The sequence below is a fragment of the Podarcis raffonei genome, chromosome 11, assembly GCF_027172205.1.
Source record: "Podarcis raffonei isolate rPodRaf1 chromosome 11, rPodRaf1.pri, whole genome shotgun sequence".
Taxonomy (NCBI): Eukaryota; Metazoa; Chordata; class Lepidosauria; order Squamata; family Lacertidae; genus Podarcis; species Podarcis raffonei.
In genome coordinates this window covers 59,835,818-59,860,616 of record NC_070612.1, presented here as the reverse complement: position 1 = coordinate 59,860,616, position 24,799 = coordinate 59,835,818, and the positions used below count along the sequence as shown (strand labels likewise).

At 45.4% G+C, this 24,799-nt stretch overlaps 2 protein-coding genes across 6 annotated transcripts in view; both read right to left on the bottom strand.

The window, feature by feature from the left end:
- The window catches only part of RASEF (RAS and EF-hand domain containing), a 36,216-nt gene extending 20,970 nt beyond the window's left edge, over positions 1–15,246 (bottom strand). Inside the window, exons 1-4 of one of the 3 annotated variants that reach the window (XM_053408214.1) lie at positions 14,649–15,246; positions 3,250–3,270; positions 1,560–1,706; positions 263–353 (exon numbers count right to left, since the gene is read on the bottom strand). In XM_053408214.1, the coding sequence (XP_053264189.1) occupies positions 263–353; positions 1,560–1,706; positions 3,250–3,270; positions 14,649–15,082 (693 nt within the window). In that variant the 5' untranslated portion in view covers positions 15,083–15,246. The remainder of the gene's footprint in view (positions 1–262; positions 354–1,559; positions 1,707–3,249; positions 3,271–14,648) is intronic. The other 2 variants (XM_053408212.1, XM_053408213.1) reach the window with 2 other exon arrangements.
- Positions 15,247–21,292: 6,046 nt separating this feature from the next.
- Positions 21,293–24,799, bottom strand: part of LOC128423245 (uncharacterized) — a 48,494-nt gene continuing 44,987 nt past the window's right edge. For 2 of the 3 annotated variants that reach the window (XM_053408185.1, XM_053408187.1), the window contains one exon: positions 21,293–21,685. In XM_053408185.1, the coding sequence (XP_053264160.1) occupies positions 21,565–21,685 (121 nt within the window). In that variant the 3' untranslated portion in view covers positions 21,293–21,564. Of the gene's footprint in view, positions 21,686–23,081; positions 23,618–24,799 lie in introns of those variants that run through there. The other variant, XM_053408186.1, reaches the window with a different exon arrangement.

Below are 24,799 nucleotides of genomic sequence, written 5' to 3'. Positions count from 1 at the left end.
AAAAAGTTTCTCACAGGCACTGAAAACAGCACCACCCCAGCCACCCTTTCCTTATTAATGCTCCCCACCCAAAAACTGAGGTGGAGAAAGCTCTGACCTTCATACCTTTCACATCCATGGCAAATTGGGAGGAGAAAGAATGCAGAGAAAGGTTTCATGTATGAAGCCTCAGGCACAGAAGCCAGAATCTCTTCACTAATTTTCTTAAGCAGAGAAGCCAGTTCTAAAAGAAATATTAGGGCTATAAACATCAACTATTCACCTCCTTCTTGATTTTATGCTCTGCAGCCTGTATTCTCTGGTCCATCTCCTCTTCTAGTTCACCAAGCTGGATTGCTGCTTTATCTTGTGCTCTAAAATGTAAGCATTCACACAAGGCCATCTTTGAGAAACTTCAAAGAAAATTGAGAATATATGGTTTGTTCCATCCCTAACCTGAATCGGTGGCTCAAGATGTTCCAAGTCAGGCATCTGGGGAAAGAGAACCTTGGTCTCATCTGCAAAGCAACATCATTCCACTTTAAACAATAACAGCTCCCCCAATGAATTCTGGGGACTGTAGTTTGTAAAGAGTGCTTGAAGTATGAGATTCCTATGATCAGGCATGGGCAAACTTGGCCCTCCAGATGTTTTGGGACTACAACTCCCATCATCCCTATCTAACAGGACCAGTGGTCAGGGATGATGGGAATTGAAGTCCCAAAACATCTGGAGGGCCGAGTTTGCCTATGCCTGCCTATGGTAGTAACAGAGCGACAATCTACAGAATAATTCATCAAACAGTCCCTCTTCCCGGGAAACTCTGGGAATCGCAGTACTTTGGGAGGAACAGAAGGTTTCCTAACAACTCCCAGCACCTCTTACGAATTGCAGTTCTCAGGCAGGAAGCCGCGGCTGTTTAAAGTGGTATGATACTGCTTTAAATGTATATAGTGCAGATCGGCAACTCCAAATTAAAGTCACCTGATTCTCATTACTGACATTAAAAGCAACCAAATTCTCTTAGCATGGTAAGTTCAAACACATTTCACCAGTCCTATCGGCCTGGATGTCATACTGCTTGAACAGTCTATAACTGATAACTATTTCCTTTTTACATATGTGTGTTCAAAGGTATAACTTTAAAGTAAAACAGACTTCTGAGAGGACATTTTATTTTAAGTTACAATCCTGATTCCATAAGGAAGGAATTTTGGTTGTGTCCAGCCACATTATACTCACTGAAATGAATGAACTTAAGTTGGTTGTGTCCATTAATTCCATTGGGTCTACTCTGAGGATATAACCCCATGATGGCAAGGAAAAAACATAGCATGAAAAATGATGATATTAGGCTTATAGTTCTAATATCTTATGCATTTCATTCAGCTTCTCAGAGACTCCAGGACAACCAATGCTAATTTTGACTTCTCACACCCACCAGCCTCATCCAACTCACAGTGAAATTTTGGCAGTTGAATGCTGCCATTAACATTATCATGTGACTTTAAACAACACCATGTACTGCAGACAAAAATGGTAATTGTTTCACTGTGAAGTACAAAACATTTGACTCTTACCTTTTTACAGCTATGGCTAAGTTTTCCATCTCTGCACTCTGAAGCTTGATCTCTCGAATAAAGTTCTTAATCACATGCTCATAAGGTTGAATTAATCGTGGTTCCACGATATTGATGTTCTGATACAGAACACTGACCTGTTCTTGCCTGGAAGAGGGAAAAGAATACTAATTAAAGCATATGCAGATTTTCTCACAAATAATCAGTTTATATCTCATGCAGAGATGGCTGCTGAAATGCGAAGGAAAAAGCACTCCTATTCAGTTTTCCCGGGTTAGGCTTTCTTACCACGAACCAATTATATTTAACCCTTACAAAATTGCTAGCATTTCTTTGGTTAATGGCATCAACTCAGAAGAGATTTGGATATCTTCAGAACAATATTACAAAATGTTTTGGAAACAGTGTAACTGCACAATAATTAATGCTTTTACTGTGGGGACAGAGGCAACTTCTGCACAACTTTCTGAGAGTCACATGCCAGTGGGAAGGTGAGGTCAGAAGCAAAAGTAGGTGGAGCAACAAATGTAATTCTTTGCCTTTGTACGGTAGGCTAGTTTCTGCTCAGGCGCATCTCTATCTTCCACCCAAGCAAGAGGTATAATGGGAGTTCAAAGGCAAATTGCAGCCAGACAAACACTCTTTGGGGTGCAAAGCAGGGCCTGCGAGTGGTGTGGCCTGGGGAGAGTTTGGAAGCCAAACAGAAAGGCCTGGAGGACCACATCTGGCTCCCGAGGCCTGAGGTTCCTCACCACTGGCTTATGTAAACTTGGTAGAAAACGGTTTCCTCCATGTAAATGCCAACTATGATACTGGTTTTGTGCCCAGGCATGTGCTGGGATAGCTTAGTTCAGGGGTTGGCAAGGTTTACCTCGCCTGGGCCGGTTCACTCCAGCAGAGATCCCTCCGTGGTCTGGATTGTGCGCGTGCAATTGCCGGCGTCTGCGCATGCACAGGCGCAATTTCCGGCACCGCGGAAGCAAGTCCCCGCGCCACGCTGTGCCGGTTTAGCACAGTGCACAGGGACTCACCAAGCGGGTGGCTCAGTTCGGGGGCAGCTTGTGGGCCAATTAAACGACCCCCATGGGCCGCTAGTGGCCCATGGGCCTTAGGTTGCCAACCCCTGGCTTAGTTGGTAGAGCGGGAGACTCTTAATCTCAGAGTCGTGCGTTTGAGCCCCACATTGGACAAAATTCCTGCACTGCAGGGGGCTGGACTAGATGATCCTCGTGGACCCTTCCAACTCTAGAATTCTCCGATTCTCTGTTGATGGCCCCACCTCCTAGGCATCCATGTGTGGGACCAGATACCTGCTTTTATGAAGCCTTTGGGTGAGCAGCTGCTTGCTCATAGGCTTCCATGCAAATGGCTCTCCTGATCACATGGGTGGCCTCCTTGTGTAGAAGACCACACACCCAGCAGCTGCTTCAGCACAGGCTTTGCCAGTTCAGATGTGTGCCCCAATGCATAGGCGCCTGGGGAGGGCCAGGGCCAAAGGGGCCAGCTCTGCTCCCCAATAATTGTGTGAAGAATATATATAGTGCAAGGTTTTAGATGCAGAATAAACTTTAGAGAAGTGGACAGAAACCAGCAAGCACACGCCCATGCACTGTTAGTAAGAAAGGCAGCACGATAAAAGCTTTTCTAGGATGCTGTAACAAAAATTAGCTTAACTCAACCGATAACCTACCATTGGATGCCACTGGCGTTCCTGTTGGGATAATTAAAGATAGTCAATATATATGATCTAGGAACTGCAACCAAAACACTCATTGGAATTGGTGGTGGAAGAATCAGGGCAAACTGAAGTGGTTTTGGAGGCCAACTTTCATGGCAAAACATAATAATAATAATAATAATAATAATAATAATAATAATAATAATAATAATATTTATACCCCGCCCATCTGGCTGGGTTTCCCCAGCCACTCTGGGCAGCTTCCAACAAAATATTAAAATACAATAGTCCGTCAAACATTAAAAGCTGCCTAAACAGGGCTGGCTGCCTTCAGATGTCTTCTAAAAGTCTGGTAGTCGTTTTTTCTCTTTGACACCTGGTGGGAGGGCGTTCCACAGGGCGGGTGCCCAATTTTATTTTTACAGAAAGGTAAGCAAATTTTTCAGTGCACCTTCCGTAAAATTGTCCAGACATGTAGCTGTCTTAGTTGGCTGCCGCAAAAACAAAACAAAAACAGTCTTACGTCATCTTAAAAACTAACAGATTTATCATGGCATAAAATTCGGTGGACTAGGGCCAACCTTGTCAGGTGCATGAACTGTTCTCCTCAGTTGGCATGTATGCACAATGGGAACAGGGGAGGGGATATAAACAGTGGCGCAAAACAACAGCGAGAGGCCCAGTCTGAGACAATTGTATGCAACGTTCAAATGTATATAAGATAAGCAAAGTGGCAATTCACTATGGCAGTACGTTAACTCACCCCTGTAGCGAGAGGGGATGCCATTGTCTCTATTCAAGGCTAAATAAATAGAATCAAATTCCCCGATAAATTCTAGTCCAACAACTTCACACTGAGGTCTCCCTTTGAAGTTCCTTTGTTTTAGACTGACAACTGCCAGGTCAGTGAGCAAAGTGGGAGACTGAAATGTTCGCCCACTTGTTGCTTTGAATGTTGCCATTTCTTTATGTCAGATCCGTTTCCCATTTGCTCCTTTGTGCAGAGACTGACTTGCTTGTCCTGCGTCGACCACAGAAGAGCAATGCTGACAAGGACACACTGCGTTGGGGAATGACCCTGGATGGCATGGCTGATATTATGAAGGAGAACAGCAGTGCGGCCTGAGGAGATATGTGAAAAGAACTGGCACCTGGGCTGGATGCAGCAGAGTCTGGCCAAGGCGTTTGGCTCGGTTATTGGGCCTGTTGATATCTTTCTGAATGCTCTGAATAATCAGAGAAAGCATTTGAAGTGTCTGGGCAGCTTCCCTCACACACTGGTGGACAGGCAATCTCCTGGGCACAGCATCTTTCTGGGGACACTATCTTCCAGACTGGCCTTGTAAGGGCCATCAAATATCCTGACATATTCAACAAGCAGAGCAGGACTGTGTGAATACCGTATTTCACTGTGCAGTGAAAGCAGCAATCCCTCTTGCTGTTCTGGCTTCTGGGATAGCTGCACAGCCTGCATTCGCTCCATAAGACGCACACACATCTCCCCTTACTTTTTAGGAGGGAAAAAGTGAGTCTTATAAAGCAAAAAATAGGGTAGGTTCACTTAAAAAAAATCCACACTTTTTGTTTTTGTTTTTAACAACCTACTTGCATAAAAATCACCACAGCCTTGATTCAGTCAAAGTTATTAGGTATGTAAGATTGAATCTCAGGAGGGATAAGGGTCATTTAGGGGGTTCAGTGCCAAGCTGAGATTCGAAAAAGAGGCTTCCACTTTGTAGCTCTGAAATGTACAGCCTTCACCAACCAAGTTCCTGGAAGATGTTTTGAATTGCAATAGTGCGCTGTAGCCCAAAATACCTGGAAAGCATCAGGCCAATTTAATGATGATGGCATATAAAAGTTTTGTTTGTTTGTTTGTTTACCACCTGCTGTCAGGCATGTTTAAGCCGCTTTGTGGGTCAAATGCTTTTAAAGATTTTTCTCAGGGGGGAGCAACAGGTTTTGTTTCTGCATAATGGCCCATGGCATGCATGCATCAGAGCATGTTATTTTATTTATTTATTCTACACCCCACCATCTCAACTTCACAATACACATCTCCCCACAGCCCTGCCCCCTCCCTTTCCACAGAGCCCTTGTAAACCTATCTTCGGGAGCTGAGAAGCCGGCTTCGTGGCCCTATTCTGACAGTGCTACCTTTTGTTCTGGTTCTCAAGCGCGTCACAGCTGCTGTTCTTGGAGATTTTTCAGCTTCAAAGATTAAACAAACAAGAAGCCTGAAAGAAGGGAGGTTGAAAGCTGAAGGCTCAACCCCCTCCCCCCCCCCCCCAGCCATGCTGTTCAGTCTGCGCCTGCTGAGCTCAGCTAGGAAGAGCCGCTGCTGTCACAAACATATGGCGGCAATTGCGGGAGTTTGCTCAGCTTATTTGATCTCAAAAACCACAATATGGTTTCATTGTTCCTCGCTGGCCCAATTACAACTGTCAAAAGAGCAGACTCCGGCGGCCTACATTTATGCTGTGCCAGTCAGGTGCAAGGAGCGAGAAAACACACCACAGGCAAGCGCAACAGCGCAACCCTCTCCGGAAGCACCAGGAGTCACAAGGAAGCGATGGGGTCTTTTTAAATTAGAGGCGACAGCGGGCACTCACCTGAATGCTTATATACAAAAAGGCTGAATGAGATCTGAAATTAAAAGCACACATTGGCAACTGCTACCACCAGCCCCAGAGCCATTTTGGAAACAGAGAAGTTTTTTAACTACGGTCAGCTGGGAAAACAAAGACATCCTTAATCTTCAGTGAATGGCAACGCCACCAGTTAAAGGCTTCTGTAGGGTGGCGGCAGTGTATGGGCCATTCAACAGGAGCTCCACAGCACCTTCACAGAGGCACAGGGTACCAGAAATAGAGATTTACAAAGCAATAGAGAAATATAGATTAACAAGCAGCCCAGTCTTCAACTGGGTTGGGTCCCACTTTCAGATTGTGGCCTGATCTAAGGTCGGTCACAACAGTAGCACCAGACAAATATATGAAAGAAAGGAAAAGAGTTGGCTTCCCCAATGCATGTTTGGATTAAAGCAGGCATAGGGAAACTTGGCCCTCCAGATGTTTTGGAACTACAACTCCCATCATCCCTGACCACTGATCCTGTTAGCTAGGGATGATGGGAGTTATAGTCCCAAAACATCTGGAGGGCTGAGTTTGCCTATGCCTGGATTAAAGGCAGGTGCTCAAAAATGCTGAAGACTACTGCTCTGCTAGCTAGTCCATGAAACTGCATGGGGCATTTAGAGGAAGGGGCATGTGGAAATCATTCTTCCCTCCTGCAGTTTGTATCCAAGTTAAGTTCTTCTCGGAGTAAAACCACGGAAATTAAGGGACTTAAGTTAATCATGTCTATTAACTTCAATGGGTCTACTGCTAGTATGACCAAGACAGGATATAACCCCATGTTTCAGATCACTTGAGATTATTGTTTCAGAGCAACCTCGACCCCTGATTATCATTACCTCTTACTGCAGCTCAACTGATTGAAATGGCACCCTGGTAACTTAAAGACTGCAATATTCCAAGTCCAATATTCCAATATGTGCAAGTTGGTTCATCAATGCTGCCAACAAATATTGTGACCATTTGTTGAAAATGAATTATTAAGGAGCAAAATATTAAGGAGCAAAATCCCCATTAACTTTGTCCTTTGCTTCTGCATCAGAGACGAGTCAGAAACAAAATCCAAATACCAGAATCATTTTAAGGAATTTCTGATCCACATACACTCAAATACATTTCCAGGTAATGAAATGATAATGAGAAATCTACATTCAGCAGTCAAACCTGAAGCTTGAGTCACCCAAGCTTGAAGAAGTGCATTAAGATTTGGAGTTCCACTTGTGGCTGGAGGACAAAGTCATTTTAAAAGCTGCCCCAAGCAAAGTTCCCAGCCATCATGGTGGAGTGAGGAGTGGCGCTGAGATGGCGAACGACAGAGCTGTGTACCACGTGACCACTTCTGAGCCCCTAAGCTAGTCTGTTGCCCTCAAGTGCAGGAGAAAACCAAGTTTCGTTGCCAGAGTTAAAACAAGACGCAGCTACCAGCTCAGTCAGGTTCTGGACATGGTATGGGAGCTTGTCATCTTGTTCTTCACCTCAGGCTACAAGCGTCTTGGACTTGTTGTATTTTAATTTTGTTTTTAAGTTGTAATCATTCAACTTGTTTTTATTATTGCTTGTTAGCTGCCCTGAGCCCAGCCTTGGCTGGGGAGGGCGGGGTATAAATAAAAATTATTATTATTATTATTATTATTATTATTATTATTATTATTATTAGTCCTGCTGCACTTTAATACAGAAAAAGGACTCAAAACTATGACTAAGCATCAGTGCATCTGGCCCCATTATTACTGCTCTGTGCACAGCCCACACCCAAGGAAGGAGGAGATGAGCATGATGTTTGGCTGGAGACAACAAGCGCAATCCTTTCCCCTCACATGGGATAGTGAACCTGAGTCCAGATTAGGCTGCTTTGCACCACCAACTACCTAACTTTGTCATGTGTCTCGATTCACCTCAGCTATCCCATTTTGACCATCACTCTGTCTGAAGTGATGCATGAGAATTGCCATTCAGTAGAATCAAACGGGTGGTGCTGTGGTGCAAACTGCAGAGCCCAGGGCTTGCCAATCATAAGGTCAGCAGTTCGAATCCCCGCCACAGGGTGAGCTCCCATTGCCCAGTCCCTGCTCCTGCCAACCTAGCAGTTCGAAAGCACGAAGTGCAAGCAGATAAATAGGTGCTGCTCCGGCAGGAAGGTAAACGGTGTTTCCGTGCGCTGCTCTGGTTTGCCAGAAGCTGCTTAGTCATGCTGGCCACATGACCCGGAAGCTATACGCCAGCTCCCTCGGCCAATAAAGCAAGATGAGCGCCGCAACCCCAGAGTCATCTGTGACTGGACCTAATGGTCAGGGGTCCCTTTAGCTTTACCTTTAGAATCAAACCACACTCTGCACTGTCACGCCGAACAAAGCTATGGCAATTCACTCTAACACCCTATTAAGCAGCTGGACTGCATTCAAAGTGCTATGACAAACATTGTATCCATGGCATTGCGATAAGGGCTAGCTGCTGAAAGGGAGGCAGATGCTTACACAAACTCTCTTTGCACATGCCTCATTCCACCACCAACTCAGCAGTCTGCTATACCTGAGCAGCCTTTGTTTGGCAACCACCATCTTACAAAAATAAGAATAACTTTTCCTTTCAGAAAGCAGGACAAATCAAGGACTCCCTTCCAAGTTTAAAAAGCACCTATTCTGCAAACCTTTCTGGTTATGTCCTAACCAATGGTCGTAAAGCTACTGAAATGACAGACAAGTGTGCCGGCAATGACAGCAGCAAGAATATTATTGGCACAAAAATGGAAGTAAGAAGAATTACCGACAAAAGAAGAACGGAGGATGAAATTGATGGACTATGCAGAACTGGATAAACTAACCGGAAGAATTCGAAACCTGCGGGACCAGAGATTCACAGAAGACTGGTGTAAATTTACAGACTATTTGAAAAGTAATTGTGATGACCAGATTATGTTTGTAGGTTTGCAAGAAGTTTTGTGGGGTAAATTATTTGAATTATTGCAAAAATGGTTAAAGTGGTGGATTGTGAGTTAAGATAATTAAAGGCAATAGGAATTTAAGAAATGCAGAAGAAATGATAAAAATGGTGGATCATCAGAGGTGCTGATGGAAGTCCAAAAAGATTGTATAAGATGTGAAGCTCTGTGGAACGTATAATAATTGGTATGTTGAAATTAATAAAAATTATATATATATAAAAAAGAAATGACAGACAAGTGTAAGCAGCTTATTTTAAATATTTATATGGCAAATGCATACTAAGCTTAATTAGATTCTTGTTGTATCATGTAGATTCATTCCCAGTGTGCTCTTGAGTCCCCTTCACTGCATTTCTAGCACTGAGCATTGCGTGTTGCACATTCACCACTAAAGGTTACTGTTCTTTAGATGGAAGCATAACTTTCTTTGCATCCCTTTCAACAGCCTCCTGGTAGATAATTTGCACTCTCACACTTCATGCCAAAGGAGCATCTTGAACTAGGGGAAACGGTGTTCTAATGTGATTCTGTATGAAAGAGCCAGGGCTTTCTTAAGCCCACTCAGAACACCATGGAAATCAATACATGGATCAAGTTACAGGCCTCAAGTGTCAAAGTGAACAACAGCAGTGCAATGATCCCCTTTTCGTATGTTCCAGAAAATCAATGATAATTTTTACCTTTGCTTAAAAATCTGACATCTCGGTTCCTTTTCATAATCAACTGCCCCCTCAGCAGCCTCATATAACCAACATGCTTAAATGTAATTAATGCATGAAGGGGTTAAAACCATAGAGTCAGCTGTCCTGCCAGGTTTAGCTAGGTCACACCCTCTCACCTCTTCCACCATGTGAATCCGACTAGTAAGGCTGTCTAAGATGGATTTTCCAAGCTTAGACAACATGGCTTTAGCAAACCATCTTTGTGTTTCTATACAAATAATTTAGAAACTCTTACCATTTTTTAAGCTAAGTTTTAAGCTAAGTACTGCCTGCTTTTTCTTGCTGCTGTCTGGAAAAGCGCCTTTGATGCCTGGAGATGCCAGGGATTGAACTCAGGACCCTCTGCATGCAGATAAGATGCTCTGTCACTGAGCTATGGGCTCTTAAATAAAGGAGACATCTGACTAACAACTACCCAAAGCAGGATGTTGGGCCACATCAGGACTGACTAACCCTTTGGCCCTGTTGATCCCCAACCAGTGGCCATGATGGGAACTGGACTCCAATATGACAGGTTACCTGCCCATGGCCTAGATCAGCCTTTCTCAACTTGTGGGTCCCCAGATGTTGTTGAACTACAACTCCCATCACCTCTAGCTAGCAAGGCCAGAGCTCAGGGATGATGGGAGTTGTAGTCCAACAACATCTGGGGACCCACAGGTTGAGAACCGCTGGCCTAGATGGAGCCTTAATCGAAACCTAAACATCCCTTCCTATGTGGCTAATTAAAATTCTTTAATTGATTGTGTTTTATTTATCTATTAAGAACACTTCTAAGTCTCTCCTTTAGCCTAAGATTCCAGGGTACAGTACAATGATCAATACATAAATAATTCCAATGTTATTAAAAAAGCAGGTAAAACAAATCCTTAAAATCACGGTCCATAAAACCACTTAGAGCCACTCACTTACTCCTTAACTGAAGCTCCATACTAGCTATAGTATCCTACAGAAGCCCAGGCAAACAGCTTTACCTGCTGCCAAAAAGGGGAAAACCTTTTGGGAGATACGGAAGGAAGTGCAGTATAAATTATTATATACAATTGGAAAGAAAGCCCATCTTTGCTGTTCTCTGTCATACAAAGCTCAATAGTACAGCAGAAGCAAAACGGCCTTTGAAATCTGACAGAAGAGACCTTACGCCACTCACAGCAAATAATCTACTCAGAAGAGCAAGCCCAACTGTTAACATCGTAAGCAAAATGATGGTAACCAATTATTGCGGATGAAAGAAGCTTGCGATGCAGAAATGCACAGGGTGGCATTTCTTTAGCATGACCACTCCCTCCTCTGGCATCCCAGGGTGTCACCGTTACTATTTGGTCACTGCACCTTTCACGTCACAGCATGGTTGGGTGAAATGGCTATCATAGATCAGCTATCACAAACAGAGCCTTCTTACTGCGCAAACACAGGGCCCATCCATAAAGGCAAACATGGAATGTGATATGCTTGTCACAAGATAATTTATCACCTCACAGGATTACGAATGCTAAGCCTAAATCCTCGTTCTTGACAATATCTGTTGCAGGCCCAGATATTCCATTTCCTATGCGTGTTTGTTACTCAGAAGGAGAGCCCACCAAGTTCAATGGGCCTGAGGATGCAATCCTGTACCTGGAAGTAAGCTCTGCTGAACTCTGCAGGACTCACTTGAGTTGACATGCACAGGATTGCATTAATAGTCCCAGGTACATAGGATACACATGGGACGCGGGTGGCGCTGTGGGTAAAACCTCAGTGCCTAGGACTTGCCGATCGTATGGTCGGCGGTTCGAAACCCCGCGGTGGGGTGATCTCCCGTCTTTCGGTCCCAGCTCCTGCCCACCTAGCAGATCGAAAGCACCCCTAAGTGCAAGTAAATAAATAGGTACCGCTTTATAGCGGGAAGGTAAACAGCGTTTCCGTGTGCTGCGCTGGTGCAGGCTCGCCAGAGCAGCTTCGTCATGCTGGCCACGTGACCCGGAATTGTCTTCGGACAGCGCTGGCCCCCAGCCTCTTAAGTGAGATGGGCGCACAACCCCAGAGTCGGACACAACTGGCCCGTACGGGCAGGGGTACCTTTACCTTTACATAGGATACACAGGATTCCACAGGAGCATAAGAAGCTGCCTCATAGTGAGTCAGACCACTGGTCCATTTATCTCAATACTGTTTAGACAGAGTGGCAGCGTCTCTCCCAGCCTTACCTGCCGCTGCCGGGGATTGAACTTGCAACCTTCTACATGAAAAGCAGGTGGTCTACCACGGAGCTATGCCCTTTCCCCAAACTGAACTGCAATTCAAGCTGAATGGACACCTGTGTCATACATACGGGGAGAGGGGGAGAACACAAACCTAAGAAGAGCCAGCTGGATCGCCAATGGCCCATGTAGATTGCATCCTGTTCTTACAGTAGCCAACCAAAAGTCTGTGGGAAACCGGATGTAGGACCCAAGAACAAAAGCACATTTCCCTCCAGTGGCTTCTAGAAACTGGTATTCAGAAGCCTGACTGCCTCCAATTTAAACTATCCATGAGATAGGGAGGAACCTTTGGGTGCTTTGATCATTTCACATAAGGAAGTCATTTCTGGCCGATAACCTGTACATTAAAACAGTTACAAAAATCTGATTTCACTGCTCTGCAGAGTGAATGAATTTGCCTTTATACCAGTGTTAGAAACTTGAGATAGATATGAAAGCTAGGAGCTAAATGGCACCTTAAACCGAGCTTATGTGCACAACAATGGAATGTCTAGGCACACTTTTTTATATAGCAAGAAAACAAAGCTGAAAATGAATGAACTACAGCTAAAATATTATGTTCATTTTTCACATGGTCCAGTCCTTCCCCTGCCCACCCCCTAATATTCTTAAGAGGGTCTCTTCTCCAGACTTCAGAGAGTAGCTGGAAGTGGAGAGGCAGAAAAAGGACCTCCTTTCCTTCCACTCTGCTGTTTTGATGTGAAATCTTAGGCCATGGGTAGGCAAACTAAAGCCTGGGTGCCCGGATCCAGCCCAATTGCCTTCTAAATCCGGCCCGCAGATGGTCCAGGAATCAGCGTGTTTTTACATGAGTAGAATGTGCCCTTTTATTTAAAATGCATCTCTGGGTGATTTGTGGGGCATAGGAATTCGTTCATTCCCCCCAAAAAAATATAGTCCCCCCACAAGGTCTGAGGGACAGTGCAGTACTGCACACAGAGTTCATAAACTTCCCACGCTAATGAAACTCTCTGTCACAAAATGTACCTAGAACAATAGGAGTTTCAAACACTTCTTTATACCAAATTCGACCCTTTCTTTCTGACTGCTTTTCAGCCTCTGCTTCGAAGTCGTAGGAAGTGGCATATCCAGTCTCAAAAAAAGACGCGGAGTGTGGTGTGAGAAGAGCCTGTTCCAAAACTGCTCCTACCCCAGTGTAGAGGGCTGCCATTTGGACAGGGCTGCTATAGCAGATGGATCATCTACAGATGGGGAAGGGGCAGTATTTTCACAAGAGCCAAAGCAGCACAAGGGTGAACTTCCTGCCCTGCCTTAAATAGCCACACAACTACCCTTGCTATTCCAGCTGTAAGTACAGCCCCAACACTAAACAGGAACAGATGCAATAAAAGATAACGATTTATTTGGTCATTTGTTTGTGTTCAATATTTTCCTTGTAAGCTGGGCAGCAACTGCCCACTTCAAAAATAGGGAGGGAGTGGCAAGGTACACTTTCTTCTTCTTCGCAATGTGTTCTGCAAACTTTTACAGAACTGGGATGCCTTCAGATAAGCATTGCTGCTTGCTTTGGGGTTTCTAAAGCAGTAAAAGACCTGAAACCCACAAAGAGTGTAGCACTGTCTGCCTGCAGTAACAGACAAAAAGGAGTCCAGAAGCGACGTGGCACCTTGCAGACTTGTAGCACAGGATATTTCGATGATATGGATTGCATCATAAAATATTCTCTTAAGGGCCTCTATTATTATTGGTCCCCCCTCTCCCATAGCAAAGTCCTATTGCAGCCTGACTGGATTGCCACTGCCTAATGTTTTATCTCAAACAATGGGGGGCAGAGAAAAGGCTGTGTGTGTGTGTGTGTTTTCTTTTCTTTTAAAAAACACACACATAAAATTGTTTATGTGGACAGAAAATGCATCTGGAGTGTGCCGTTGCCACCAGTTAATTTCTGAAATTGCAAGAGGATGCCTAGAAACTAAATGCTTTGACTTACAAGCTTTGTCTCTTTATCCTTTTTTCTTAGAGACAGTGTTGTTCAGTGGCTAGTGCCAAACGAGGAATCCCAGGTTGAAAGGTCCACTAGAATAACTAACTTGGGTCAGTCACACTTTTCCTCCCCACTGAGCCACTGTAAGGATAAAATGGGGGGGGGGGCTCTGACTGCTACCTTGAGCTCCTCAGAGGAAGTGAGGTGGGGGAGGACACACAAATAAAGAACTAAAAAATACCATACTTTTCTGTGTATAAGACTAGGGGTTGTTTTACTAAAAAATAATGTTAAAAGGGGGTAGTCTTATAAACGGGGGCAATCTCCCCCCATTTTCTTAATTTTGAGTCCCCAAAAATAGGAGGCGTCTTATACACGGGGGCGTCTTATACACAGGGGTGTGTTATACATGGAAAAATATGGTACCTCACAAGCTGATCAGTGACAAAAGGTAAACTGCCTTTAGGGATGCTGCCTTGCTCCAAGCAGGATGTCCCTGTGCACACTTTAGGATGGAGGAATCTACAGCCCTCCAGATGTTGTTGGGCTACAGCTCTCTGTATCCCTGAGCACTAGCCCTGCTGACAGGGGCTGAGAGGCGTCGGGAGTCCAACAGCTTCTGGAGGACCACAGGCTCCCCATCACTCCATCATTCTTGAAAGGCGGACAAGTTTTCCAGGCGAAAGGTGCACAGGAATTCCTACCGTTGTCTGCTTTGTAATGAGTCGCTGCCAGAGAGGAAAAGGCCGGCAACGCTACTCGGCACATGCTCAGAAGCCCTTTTACCACCAATAACACCCTGCACACCCCAGATGTTCTGGCATTTCGGGCGCCGAGGCGGGTTGAGCCTGCCTGCCTTCCTCCCCGCGGTTTTCTCCTGGCTCGCCCCCCAGTCCGGCAGGGGACGACGGCGGGGGTTACCTGGGGATGAAGCCGGCCTCGTCCCCGAGCCGCTGCTCGAACTCCCGCCAAGCCAGGCTCGGCTCCATCGCCGCCGCCTGGCTCAAGACGTCGCGGGCAACTGCCAGCCCCGGCTCGTCCGCCCCGTCCTCGGACGCCTCCTGCGCGCTGTCCCGCCGTCGCTGCTGCTGCTGCCGCCTCCAGCGCTGCGCGGCGCCGCGGAAGCCGCGGAAGCCTCGGGCGAACTCGGCGAAGGTGATGGCGCCGTCGCGGTCGGTGTCCAGGCGCTGGAAGATGGCCTCGGCCTCGGCCGGCCGGACCCGCAGCTCGGCGCACAGCGCGCCGAAGTCGTCGCGCTCGATCCGGCCCGAGCCGTTCACGTCGCAGGCCACGAAGAGCGAGCGGAGCCAGGACACGTCGTCCAGGGGCCCCTGCTCTCCCCCGGGGGAGCCCATCGGGCACCCGGAGGCTGGATCCGGCTCGGAAGGGCGATCGCAAGCGGGACGAGCAGCACCCGCGACGGAGCTCAGCCACCCTGCCCGCGCCCAGGCGCCGCGGGGGCCGGTTACCTTCGGCGCCGCCCCTTCGGCGCTCCACCCCCTCGGCCAAGAAAGTTTCTTCCCAGAGCCCAGCGCCCTTCAGCGCGCCCGCCCCGTCCCGCCCGGCGGCCACCTGGAGCGCCGCGTTTGGCCGCGGAGAGGCGGCCGCGCCGTCGACGCCTTCAAAGAGCAGCGCAGGGCCAGGGAGAGGGAGCGGCGCGCCCGAGGCTATTCCGTCGGAGCGCACGCCTCCCCCTCTCTCTTTCCCTTTTCCTCTCGATTTTAGGGTGCAGAGCGCACGGCGGGGACTAGACGCTAAGGGTTTCCTGAAACCGCTTAATCCGGACTAGGCAGCCTGGTTGACCTCTTAAAGCGCCGGCTACCTCGTTCGTCTTGGCCAGGGGTCAGCAAACTTTTTCAGCAGGGGGCCTGTCCACCGTCCCTCAGACCATGTGGGGGGCCGGACTATATTTTGGAGGGGGGAAATGAACGAATTTCTATGCCCCACAAATAACCCAGAGATGCATTTGAAATAAAAGCACACAGTCTACTCATGTAAAAACACCAGGCAGGCCCCACAAATAACCCAGAGATGCATTTGAAATAAAATGACACATTCTACACATGTAAAAACACACTGATTCCCGGACCATCCGTGCGCCAGATTTAGAAGGCGATTGGGCCGGATCCAGCCCCCAGGCCTCAGGTTGCCTACCCCTGCTCTTAGCTGAAAGTACCAGGAGTTAAATGTGGGACCTTGAGCTTTATTGCTGAGCAATGGTCTTCTAACACTCCAGCTTAATTTATAAGGATTCTCTCCGAAACTTTTCTTGCCCAGGGAGGTTTTTCTGCCTGTATAGAGATGGTTGCTTTGAGAATCTCTTTATCTTGGCCAAAAATCACTTACCGGTTCACTGCTTCCTATAAAGCCACCCGTGGAAAACCCCTTCAGTGGCGCAAATACACGATGGGCGTTATTTCTCTTGCATACCTGAGGTTGCCGTTCTGCGTTCACTTACCCAGGAGTAAGTCCAACTGCATATGAGACTCGCTTCCAAATAAACTCCCATAGGGTTGTGCTGTAAGTTATTTCAGTTGCTTATCTAAGGCAGCAGACATGTTTTTGTTTGCAGCAATCCTAAGCAAGTTGAATTTACTTCTGAGTAAACACGTTTAGGATTATATTGCAAGTGAGGCTTGCTCATACCCAAATAAGCATACATAGGATTGCAGCCTACTCAGGCTTCTTCTACTTAAAATCACTTACTCAGAACTAAGTCCCATTAAACATACCGGGAGTGTGTTAAAATTGCATGGAATTTTCACCATGAGGCATCTTTTCCATGGAGACATTCTTTTTCCTCCCTTACCTCACTTGCATTTCAGCATTTTGTATTTGTTAAGAGACAGTTTCCTTATAGATACGTATGCGGAGAGTCTATCTAAATACGTTTATGTGAAATAGAATTACCTTCTTATAAAAAAAAGGACCTGTGGTCCTGCTGCTGCTACTGGACTACAACTCCCATAATTCCTGACTGGGTTCTGCTGCTGGGAGTTTCTGCGTACACCATACATTTAAAGCACCTGACTTCCCCAAAGAATCCAGGGCACTGTAGTTTACCCCCTTCAGAGCTACAGTTCCGAGCACCCTTAACAAACTACAGTTCCCAGGATTCTTTGGGGGAAGTCATGTGTTTTAAAATGGAGTGCATGCATCTTGGGGGCCAAAAATGCATGGAAGGCTACAAGCAAAATGCTCAAGGAGCTGCCTTTTAATTCTGTGGCTGACCATCGGTCTAACTAGCCACAGTTTGTAAGTTCTCATATATACAGTGGTACCTCGGGTTACATACGCTTCAGGTTACATACGCTACAGGTTACAGACTCTGCTAACCCAGAAATAGTGCTTCAGGTTAAGAACTTTGCTTGAGGATGAGAACAGAAATTGTGCTTCGGCGTCGTGGCAGCAGCTGGAGGCCCCATTAGCTAAAGTGGTGCTTCAGGTTAAGATCAGTTTCAGGTTAAGTACGGACCTCCGGAACAAATTAAGTACTTAACCCGAGGTACCACTGTATTTCCTTGTGCTCCTGTAGTCTGAAATCTTTTAGTTGCCTTGGTCAAAAGAGCTAGTAGATGTGTTGTGCCATTAAACTTTGATATTCTATGGATTATTGCTGAATATAAGGGGAAAACTGAAAGGAACCCAATCTCTTTTCCTTATTATAAGGGGTCCTTTCGAAGACTAACAAGTCTAGACTTTACAAGTGTGTGGCTTCTAAACATTAAACACACTGACCTTTCTGCTTGCAGAACAGTGTGCTCAAAATAGATTACCTGAGAACCAGAGAAAGGAAGTAGCATAGAGTTGCAACACTGGTTTTGCCAGGTTGGGATTCGCTAAGAAAGGGCTCACTTGCTGAACAGGTTTCTTTGCTCAAACTACAGTTAACAGATACCGCTTAGATTGTATTGCCTACATATATCACAAGGACAGAAACAGACTAGCTGTCTGTTGAAACAGAAAGTGTGCCAATGTATTATCAAAATATATTCATAATTAGCTATTATCTTCACATAACGCTGCTGCTCCCTGTGATTTTTGTTTCTATTCACCTATAGAACAATTGTGATTTATTTATTTTTTGCTTCAAGGAACAGGCAAAATAATGTTTTTTAACCTGCAGGCTTACATTAACACCAGATGGGCTGGTGAGGGCACCTGTGCATGCCCTCTAAGAAAGAATCTTGGATTCAAAAATGGAACTTGACAGACATGGGGAGATGTGTTCAATAGCTGGATGAACAGCCCCGCCAACCACTCAGGTCAACATACTGCATGTACAGCACTGGCAAAATGCAGGATTGTGAGGTGGTGTAGTCGTCTTAAGCATATCCGGCGCCATTGTGCAAAGATCCCTCTGGCGCCCTCCCCCCCCCCATTTCCCAGAGTTTTTTAGGGAGGACAGCACTGCCGGCAGCAGCTGGAGGGTGGCTCCTCCAGCAGGGAAAGGCGGAGGCTGGACACAGCGCCTCCTGGCTAAGCTGGACGCTTTGTGCCATGGTGGCCATGGCAGACAGAGGCTCTGGGTGCGGCGCTGCATGGCGGGGGCGGGCAAGGGCAGTGAGCTGATGCCGGGGGGTGCTGTGTCCAGCCTCTGCCTTTTCCCTGGCACCCTCCAGAACTTGGCACCCTGGCGCCCTGCACCACTAGCCTCTATGCGTAAGACGCCCCTGGTGACACATCTTTTGGCACACTCCAACCAAGTTTCAGGAACGGGCTGAAAGAGGGTTACAAACGGGTTGAATACATCTTGTCCCAACCATTCAGGCCCCTTCCTTTGGCTCTCTTCATAAGATCAAATATGACGTCATTGAGCACTGTCACAGAGATGTAACCTATAAAATGGATAGCACTGGTTGCATTTATTCAGGCTGCCAATTTCCACCTATGAAGGCTTGGCACCACCCAGCCTATTCAAGCAACCGGCAGAAAAGCCACCCAACAAAAGATGATTTGTTTTTATGAGCAGTAAGAGTGGGCGTTGGGAGACGCAGCTCTCAGCAGGAAAAGAGAAAACAAAGCTTTGTTTCAATATGTCTTATACATTTGGGGGGAGGGGGAAGGACAAGAGATAGCAGTTTGAATGCAGCCCCAATGTAAATTAAATGTTAAAAATGTGTCAGATTTGGTCTCTAGTCTACATAGTGCCCTCTTTGAATTCAATGACTGAGTAATTCTGGTAGGTAGATGTTATAAGAATTTTTAGGTCTTATAAATATATAATAAATGTTCATAAATGTACCAAGCAAACACATATATAAACCACATGTCTGAAACCCTTAAGGTAAAAGGACCCCTGACCATTAGGTCCAGTCGTGATCGACTCTGGGGTTGCAGTGCTCATCTCGCTTTATTGGCCGAGGGAGCCGGCGTACAGCTTCCGGGTCATGTGGCCAGCAGGACTAAGCCGCTTCTGGCGAACCAGAGCAGCACACGGAAACGCCGTTTACCTTCCTGCCGGAGCAGTACCTATTTATTTACTTGAACTCTGACGAGCTTTCGAACTGCTAGGTTGGCAGGAGCAGGGACCGTGCCACCCACGTCCCTTCTGAAACCCGTAGGAAAAGTCCTAAAGCCATTTTGACTCTTTCAGTCACCTCAAATATTTCTCTACAAGGTCGAAGGAAATGCAGAAACCTCCCCATTGTCTCTGTCCTCACAAATCCTGCCTTAAGGGCACATTTAAGGTGTGAATAGGGTGAGCCTGTGACCTGGCTCAGGAATTAAGTATTATCATTACAAAAGAATGGCCAGGCTCCCCAGGTAATCCAGTCAAGTGACCATTAACAGGTAATCTGGCAGACAGGGTAAAAACAATGCACTCAGGTTTCTGTTGTAGACCGCCTTTTCTGTGATGTAGGTATGTTGTATCTGGGGGGTGGTCTTGGGCTACACCTCTTCTGTGATGTATGTATGGTGTTTCTGGGGGTGGTCTTGGAGTCCAGGGTGGGCAATTTAAAATGTCTATATAAGGGTGGGCACACCTTTGTTCTGGGTCCTCCTCCTTTCCTGCATGTGAGGGGAGCACCCTGCTGCAACAGTTAATAAAGATCAGACTTACTAGCTGCTTTGCTTCTCAATATTCTCTGGTTGGTCTCTGTTATTTTCTCCTACCAATAGCGAACCTACAAAAGGACTTTATATGGGCTCTTGGGTACCCCATAAGGGGAAAGGAGCAGCTTAATTACTTATAACATAGATATCAAACCAACCATTCATTGAGGTAAGACGTTTTTCTACCCTATTTCACTGTAAAATAAAATTCCAGTTTCAAAACTCAACTAGCTTTAGAACCTAAACGCAGTGTTTTTTTCTGTGGGGACGCATACCCCTAAACATTTTGTGAATCTTTGTACTTTTGTCCATTTACTGTATTTATTTTTCCCAATTTGAACTATAAAATGCTGATTTCCTTGAGTCAAAACGAGAGTACCCCTAAACATTTTTTAAAGAAAAAAAGCACTGCCCAAAAGTATAATGAAGCTTTCAGAAATCTCTCAAACTGTTTCATGTAGGCAATCATGGCACCAATTTTGTGGTGTCAAATAAGACATGTAATCATTAGCGCACTTCCTGTGGACTCATTGCCATTTTTACTCCATATTTACTATATTTAGGCACCCCAATGCTCAACATTAGAATTTCCAAGTACTGGATGATTCTAGCACCAGTTTTGTGACGTTGGAAATTATGATCAGTAACCCCAATCCAGAAAAAGTCGATAAATAAATAAATAAATAACTCTTAACATATATATTAAAGTTATTATTTTATCCTCTCTTGCCTCACTCATTGCAATCACCAGGACTTAAATGTGGTCCACTACTTGTGATTCACAATTCAAAAATAAGTGTGTTTGGCTATATTCACCATGTTTTCCTGCACACATCTTAAGCACATACAAAAAAAGTAGATTCAGCTAGGGAGCTGAAGCAGTTTTACCTATGTAACTGGATTGTCCTGTTTGTTTGTTTGTTTGTTTGTTTGTTTGTTTGTTTGTTTGTTTAAAACAGTTCTATCACACTTTTCTTTGCACAGAAAGAAATGCAGCTAACGTGAAAATCATTATTTATTTGTTTTTTGAAAAATTAACCAGAGTAAGTTGAGGGTGTGGGGGTGTATAATATAATATAATAATATAATAATATAATATAATATAATATAATATAATATAATATAATATATATAATATAATATAATCTGAGTGCATCAACAGAGAAAGCCTTTTCCTTTGTTGAAGCCAAATGTCGGTTTGGATGAAAGTGTAAGTAGATAAATAGGTACCACTCTGGCGGGAAGGTAAACTGTGTTTCCATGCGCTGCTCTGGTTTGCCACATGATCCGGAAGCTGTACGCCGGCTCCCTCAGCCAATAAAGCGAGATGAGCACCGCAACCCCAGCCACGACTGGACTTAATGGTCAGGGGTCCCGTTACCTTTTTTAGGACCTCTGTAGTATGTGGCAGATTCACATGTGTCTAGATAGCTTTTCCATTCCTCATATTTCTTCTACACATGCTTTTAAATAAAGAATAAAATATGAATTAAGTCAAACACTTTAAGCACAATTTATGCTTATTGTTTATTCTACTTTTTCAAATTATGTTAAACTGTATCTCTTGCAACAGCCTTGTGCAAAGTAGACACATTTCTCCTCTCTTATTTCACAGATATTGAAGACACAGTAGCAGCAGAGATAGTATCTGGATTAAAGTAGAGGTAGATTCTATACCTTCCCCAAGTATAAATTTGTATGTCTTCTTAATAAAACTCTGAGCAGGAAAAACTAATGTACTATCTCTTTGCTGAATCAAAATTGTTTTTTGTGAAGTTCCTCATTCAGATGACAATTTAGTAGCTGTCAGGTCATGCAGTACTTCAACGTTTTTATTGATTCTTTTAATGGAGTCCAGATCAGGCACACAGTGGCAACCATATAAATGAAGTATCTTCAGTCTGGGGGGGAAAACAACATTTGTAGATAGTTCATTAATTTATTTTACTAGTCATCTGGCAGCCACAGAATAAGTCCCCGAAAATATGTTGCTTCCTTTTAAAAAACGCCAGAGGGCCCTTCCTGTAAGATTCTCTGCAGATAGCAGGCTAAACGTGCATTACGTGGGCCACTGAAGCCTCTACCAAGTAGCTGTTGACTTTCTGGGAGTTTATAGAGTTTTATCATCTGTTAATGGGGTTATTTTAGTTGGGGTGGTGACAGAATGAGTAGACCACAGGCTTTTCATGCCAAAGGTCCAGGTTCAGTCCTCAGCATCTCTAGGTACAGCTGAAAAAGACCATGAAAAGCTGCGGCCAGTCAGTGTACACGTCCTTTCTCCAACCTGATGCCCTCTAGATGCTTTGTACTACAACTCCCATCATCCCTGATCCATAGCTGTCAACTTACAGATTTGAAAATAAGGGACCAGCAGCCTCGAAAATAAGGGATCAGCATCCAAAATAAGGGATTTTGCTTAGCTTATACAGAAATCCGGCACTCATGGAGCCATGCTGCTTTTGCTGCGACTGACTGTGTTTTGCAGGGGCTTGGACTAGATGATCCTAAGAGTCTACAACTCCCACCAAAGAAGAGTGGCAGACAAAACTGATGAACGACGTCGAGATGGCAAAGCTTACAGGCAGAATTAGAAACCAGGAAGAGGACCTCTTTAATAAAGAATGGGGAAAGTTTATAATTTAGTTGAAAAGCTATTGTAAAGAGTTACATACATTGGTAGGATTGACAGAAAACTTGTAGTAAAATTTGAACTATGGATGGACAAATGATTTATAAAAAATAGAGTTATGAAAGGGATACAGAAAGGTGCAGTGGTTGGAGGGTATGCTAAGCAGCACGTCGGGGCTGCCGTCGTCCTGGCGTGAGGAGTTCCATCGGCCCCTCCTCGCCCAAGGGGGGGGCGAGGGAGAGAGACTCTCGCCCGCAAGCCCAGCATGAGGCAGTTGCGGTGCCACGGCAGCCGCTGAAGTGCTGGCCTTCTGCGTCCCTCCCCATCCCCTCCTCTTCCTCTTCCCTCAGGCCGCCTCCTCAGCCGCCGCTGCCGCCTCCAGTTTCCCCTGGCAGCGCAGCGGAAGTCTCGCAAGAGAGGAGCTGCCTGCCCACCCGCCACCACCTGTCTCCTCATGACACGCCCCTGAGGGGGAAAAGGGAGAGATTGAGACATGGCAGCTCGTGCGTGCACGCTCTCTCGCGGCAGAGGACCCCGAGCCACTGCTTCCCTCCCAAGCCGGGCGAGCATGAAACTTGGGAAATTTAAGGGACATCATCAATAAGGGACAGCAGTGGACATGGTGCCGCCAAATAAGGGACGGTTGACAGCTATGCCCTGATCACTGGCTGGAGCTGATGGAGGTTGTACCCAAAACATCTAGAGAGCATGATCTGATTTGATATAAGGCAGCATTCTATGTTCTTAACAGCTAGGCATATTCTCCTGATGGACTAGGATTCTGCCTTCACTGGGTAATAACTGACAAGAGCTGGGAGAGACGGCAGAGACACAGTTTGAAGCCAGTTTGGCAGTTATGAATTTGGAAAGAGAAAACTAAAGGGAAGCAGAGGGGAGGAGGCAAGCTCTCTTTCTTCCCATACAACATAAATGTTTAAAAGGTGCTTCCTACTTCACAGAGCTAGCCCACTATCTCTGGAGAAACAAATGTGCTAACTCCTTGCAAATCCAGTGAAAGGAGCCTGAAATATTCCTGCTTGAAGACTGCCAGCACTTTTTGGAATTCTCAACCTATCACCTTGAGAGATGTCAAACTCTATCCACAAGAAAACTAAAATTTGATTGTTATTCTTGATTCTTGTTGCCAGGTCTCCTTCTGTACTAACAGCTCTTCTTCCGCTGGTAAAAAAACTTACTTGAAGCACTGCAAAAAGTAAGAGGTGTATTTCTTCAACCGTATAATATCAAAACCACCTACATTGTCCTGATCCCCAGCCAGCCAGCCAGCAAATAGCCAAACAGCAGCAACAAGTGAAAAATAAAAAGGCAGGATAGCATTACGGTATCTCTAAAGAATTTGTTAAATGAGGAAATGTTTAATGGAGGTTTCACCATTCATTTACCTCAAAGGAGACTAAGGTTACTCACACTACAAAATAAAACAAACAATAAAGGTCTGGAATGCAAATTGCTCTGGAATGCAATATGACACCACACTCACTGCCTTTAATCTAAACTACAGGGCATTAAAATCTGCGCGCGCGCACACACACACACACACACATGAATTCTTCCTAATGCAGGTTTGAATAAACTGAACATTGTTTTGGATCCTTGCCTCTCCCTCAGCAACTTCACATTCCTTTGAATGCAAGAAATGGGCCCCTACATATGGCCATACACAGCCTGGGAAGTCCAATTGCATGGAGTTCCTGCTCACATGAACATCAAGGGGCACAAAGCCCTAGGGGTGGATTACAGCTCCATCGCCTGCTCATATTATCACTGAAAATGACAGCTAAAGATGGATCAAAAGATCATCAAATCTAGCATTCTCTTTCAGACAGCAATTTCTGGCGACCAGTGGGGCATGAATCTGATAGCACTACTGCTGCCCCACATCAACTGGTATTCATTCTGCCTCTGCACATGGAGGCGCCATTTAGCCATTATGGCAAACAAATGGAACCTGTAATAAAACAGTGCAATGGTTTTCTGCTCCAGTCAAGCCATGCCCTCCTCCAGGATACTCCATCCAGTGTGGTGTAGTGGTTAAGAGCGGTAGTCTTGTAATCTGGGGAACTGGGTTCGCATCTCCGCTCCTCCACATGCAGCTGCTGGGTGACCTTGGGCCAGTCACACATTCTTTGAAGTCTCTCAGCCCCACTCACCTCACAGAGTGTTTGTTGTGGGGGAGGAAGGGAAAGGAGAATGTTAGCCGCTTTGAGACTCCTTAAAGGGAGTGAAAGACGGGATATCAAATCCAAACTCTTCTTCTTCTCCAAATACCGAAACCTTTCCTGGTAATTTAGTTCCAGCAGGGTCCTGTTGTTGGTCCCTTTACTATTAAATCAATTAAATCATCAATACCTGGATTGTATTAGAG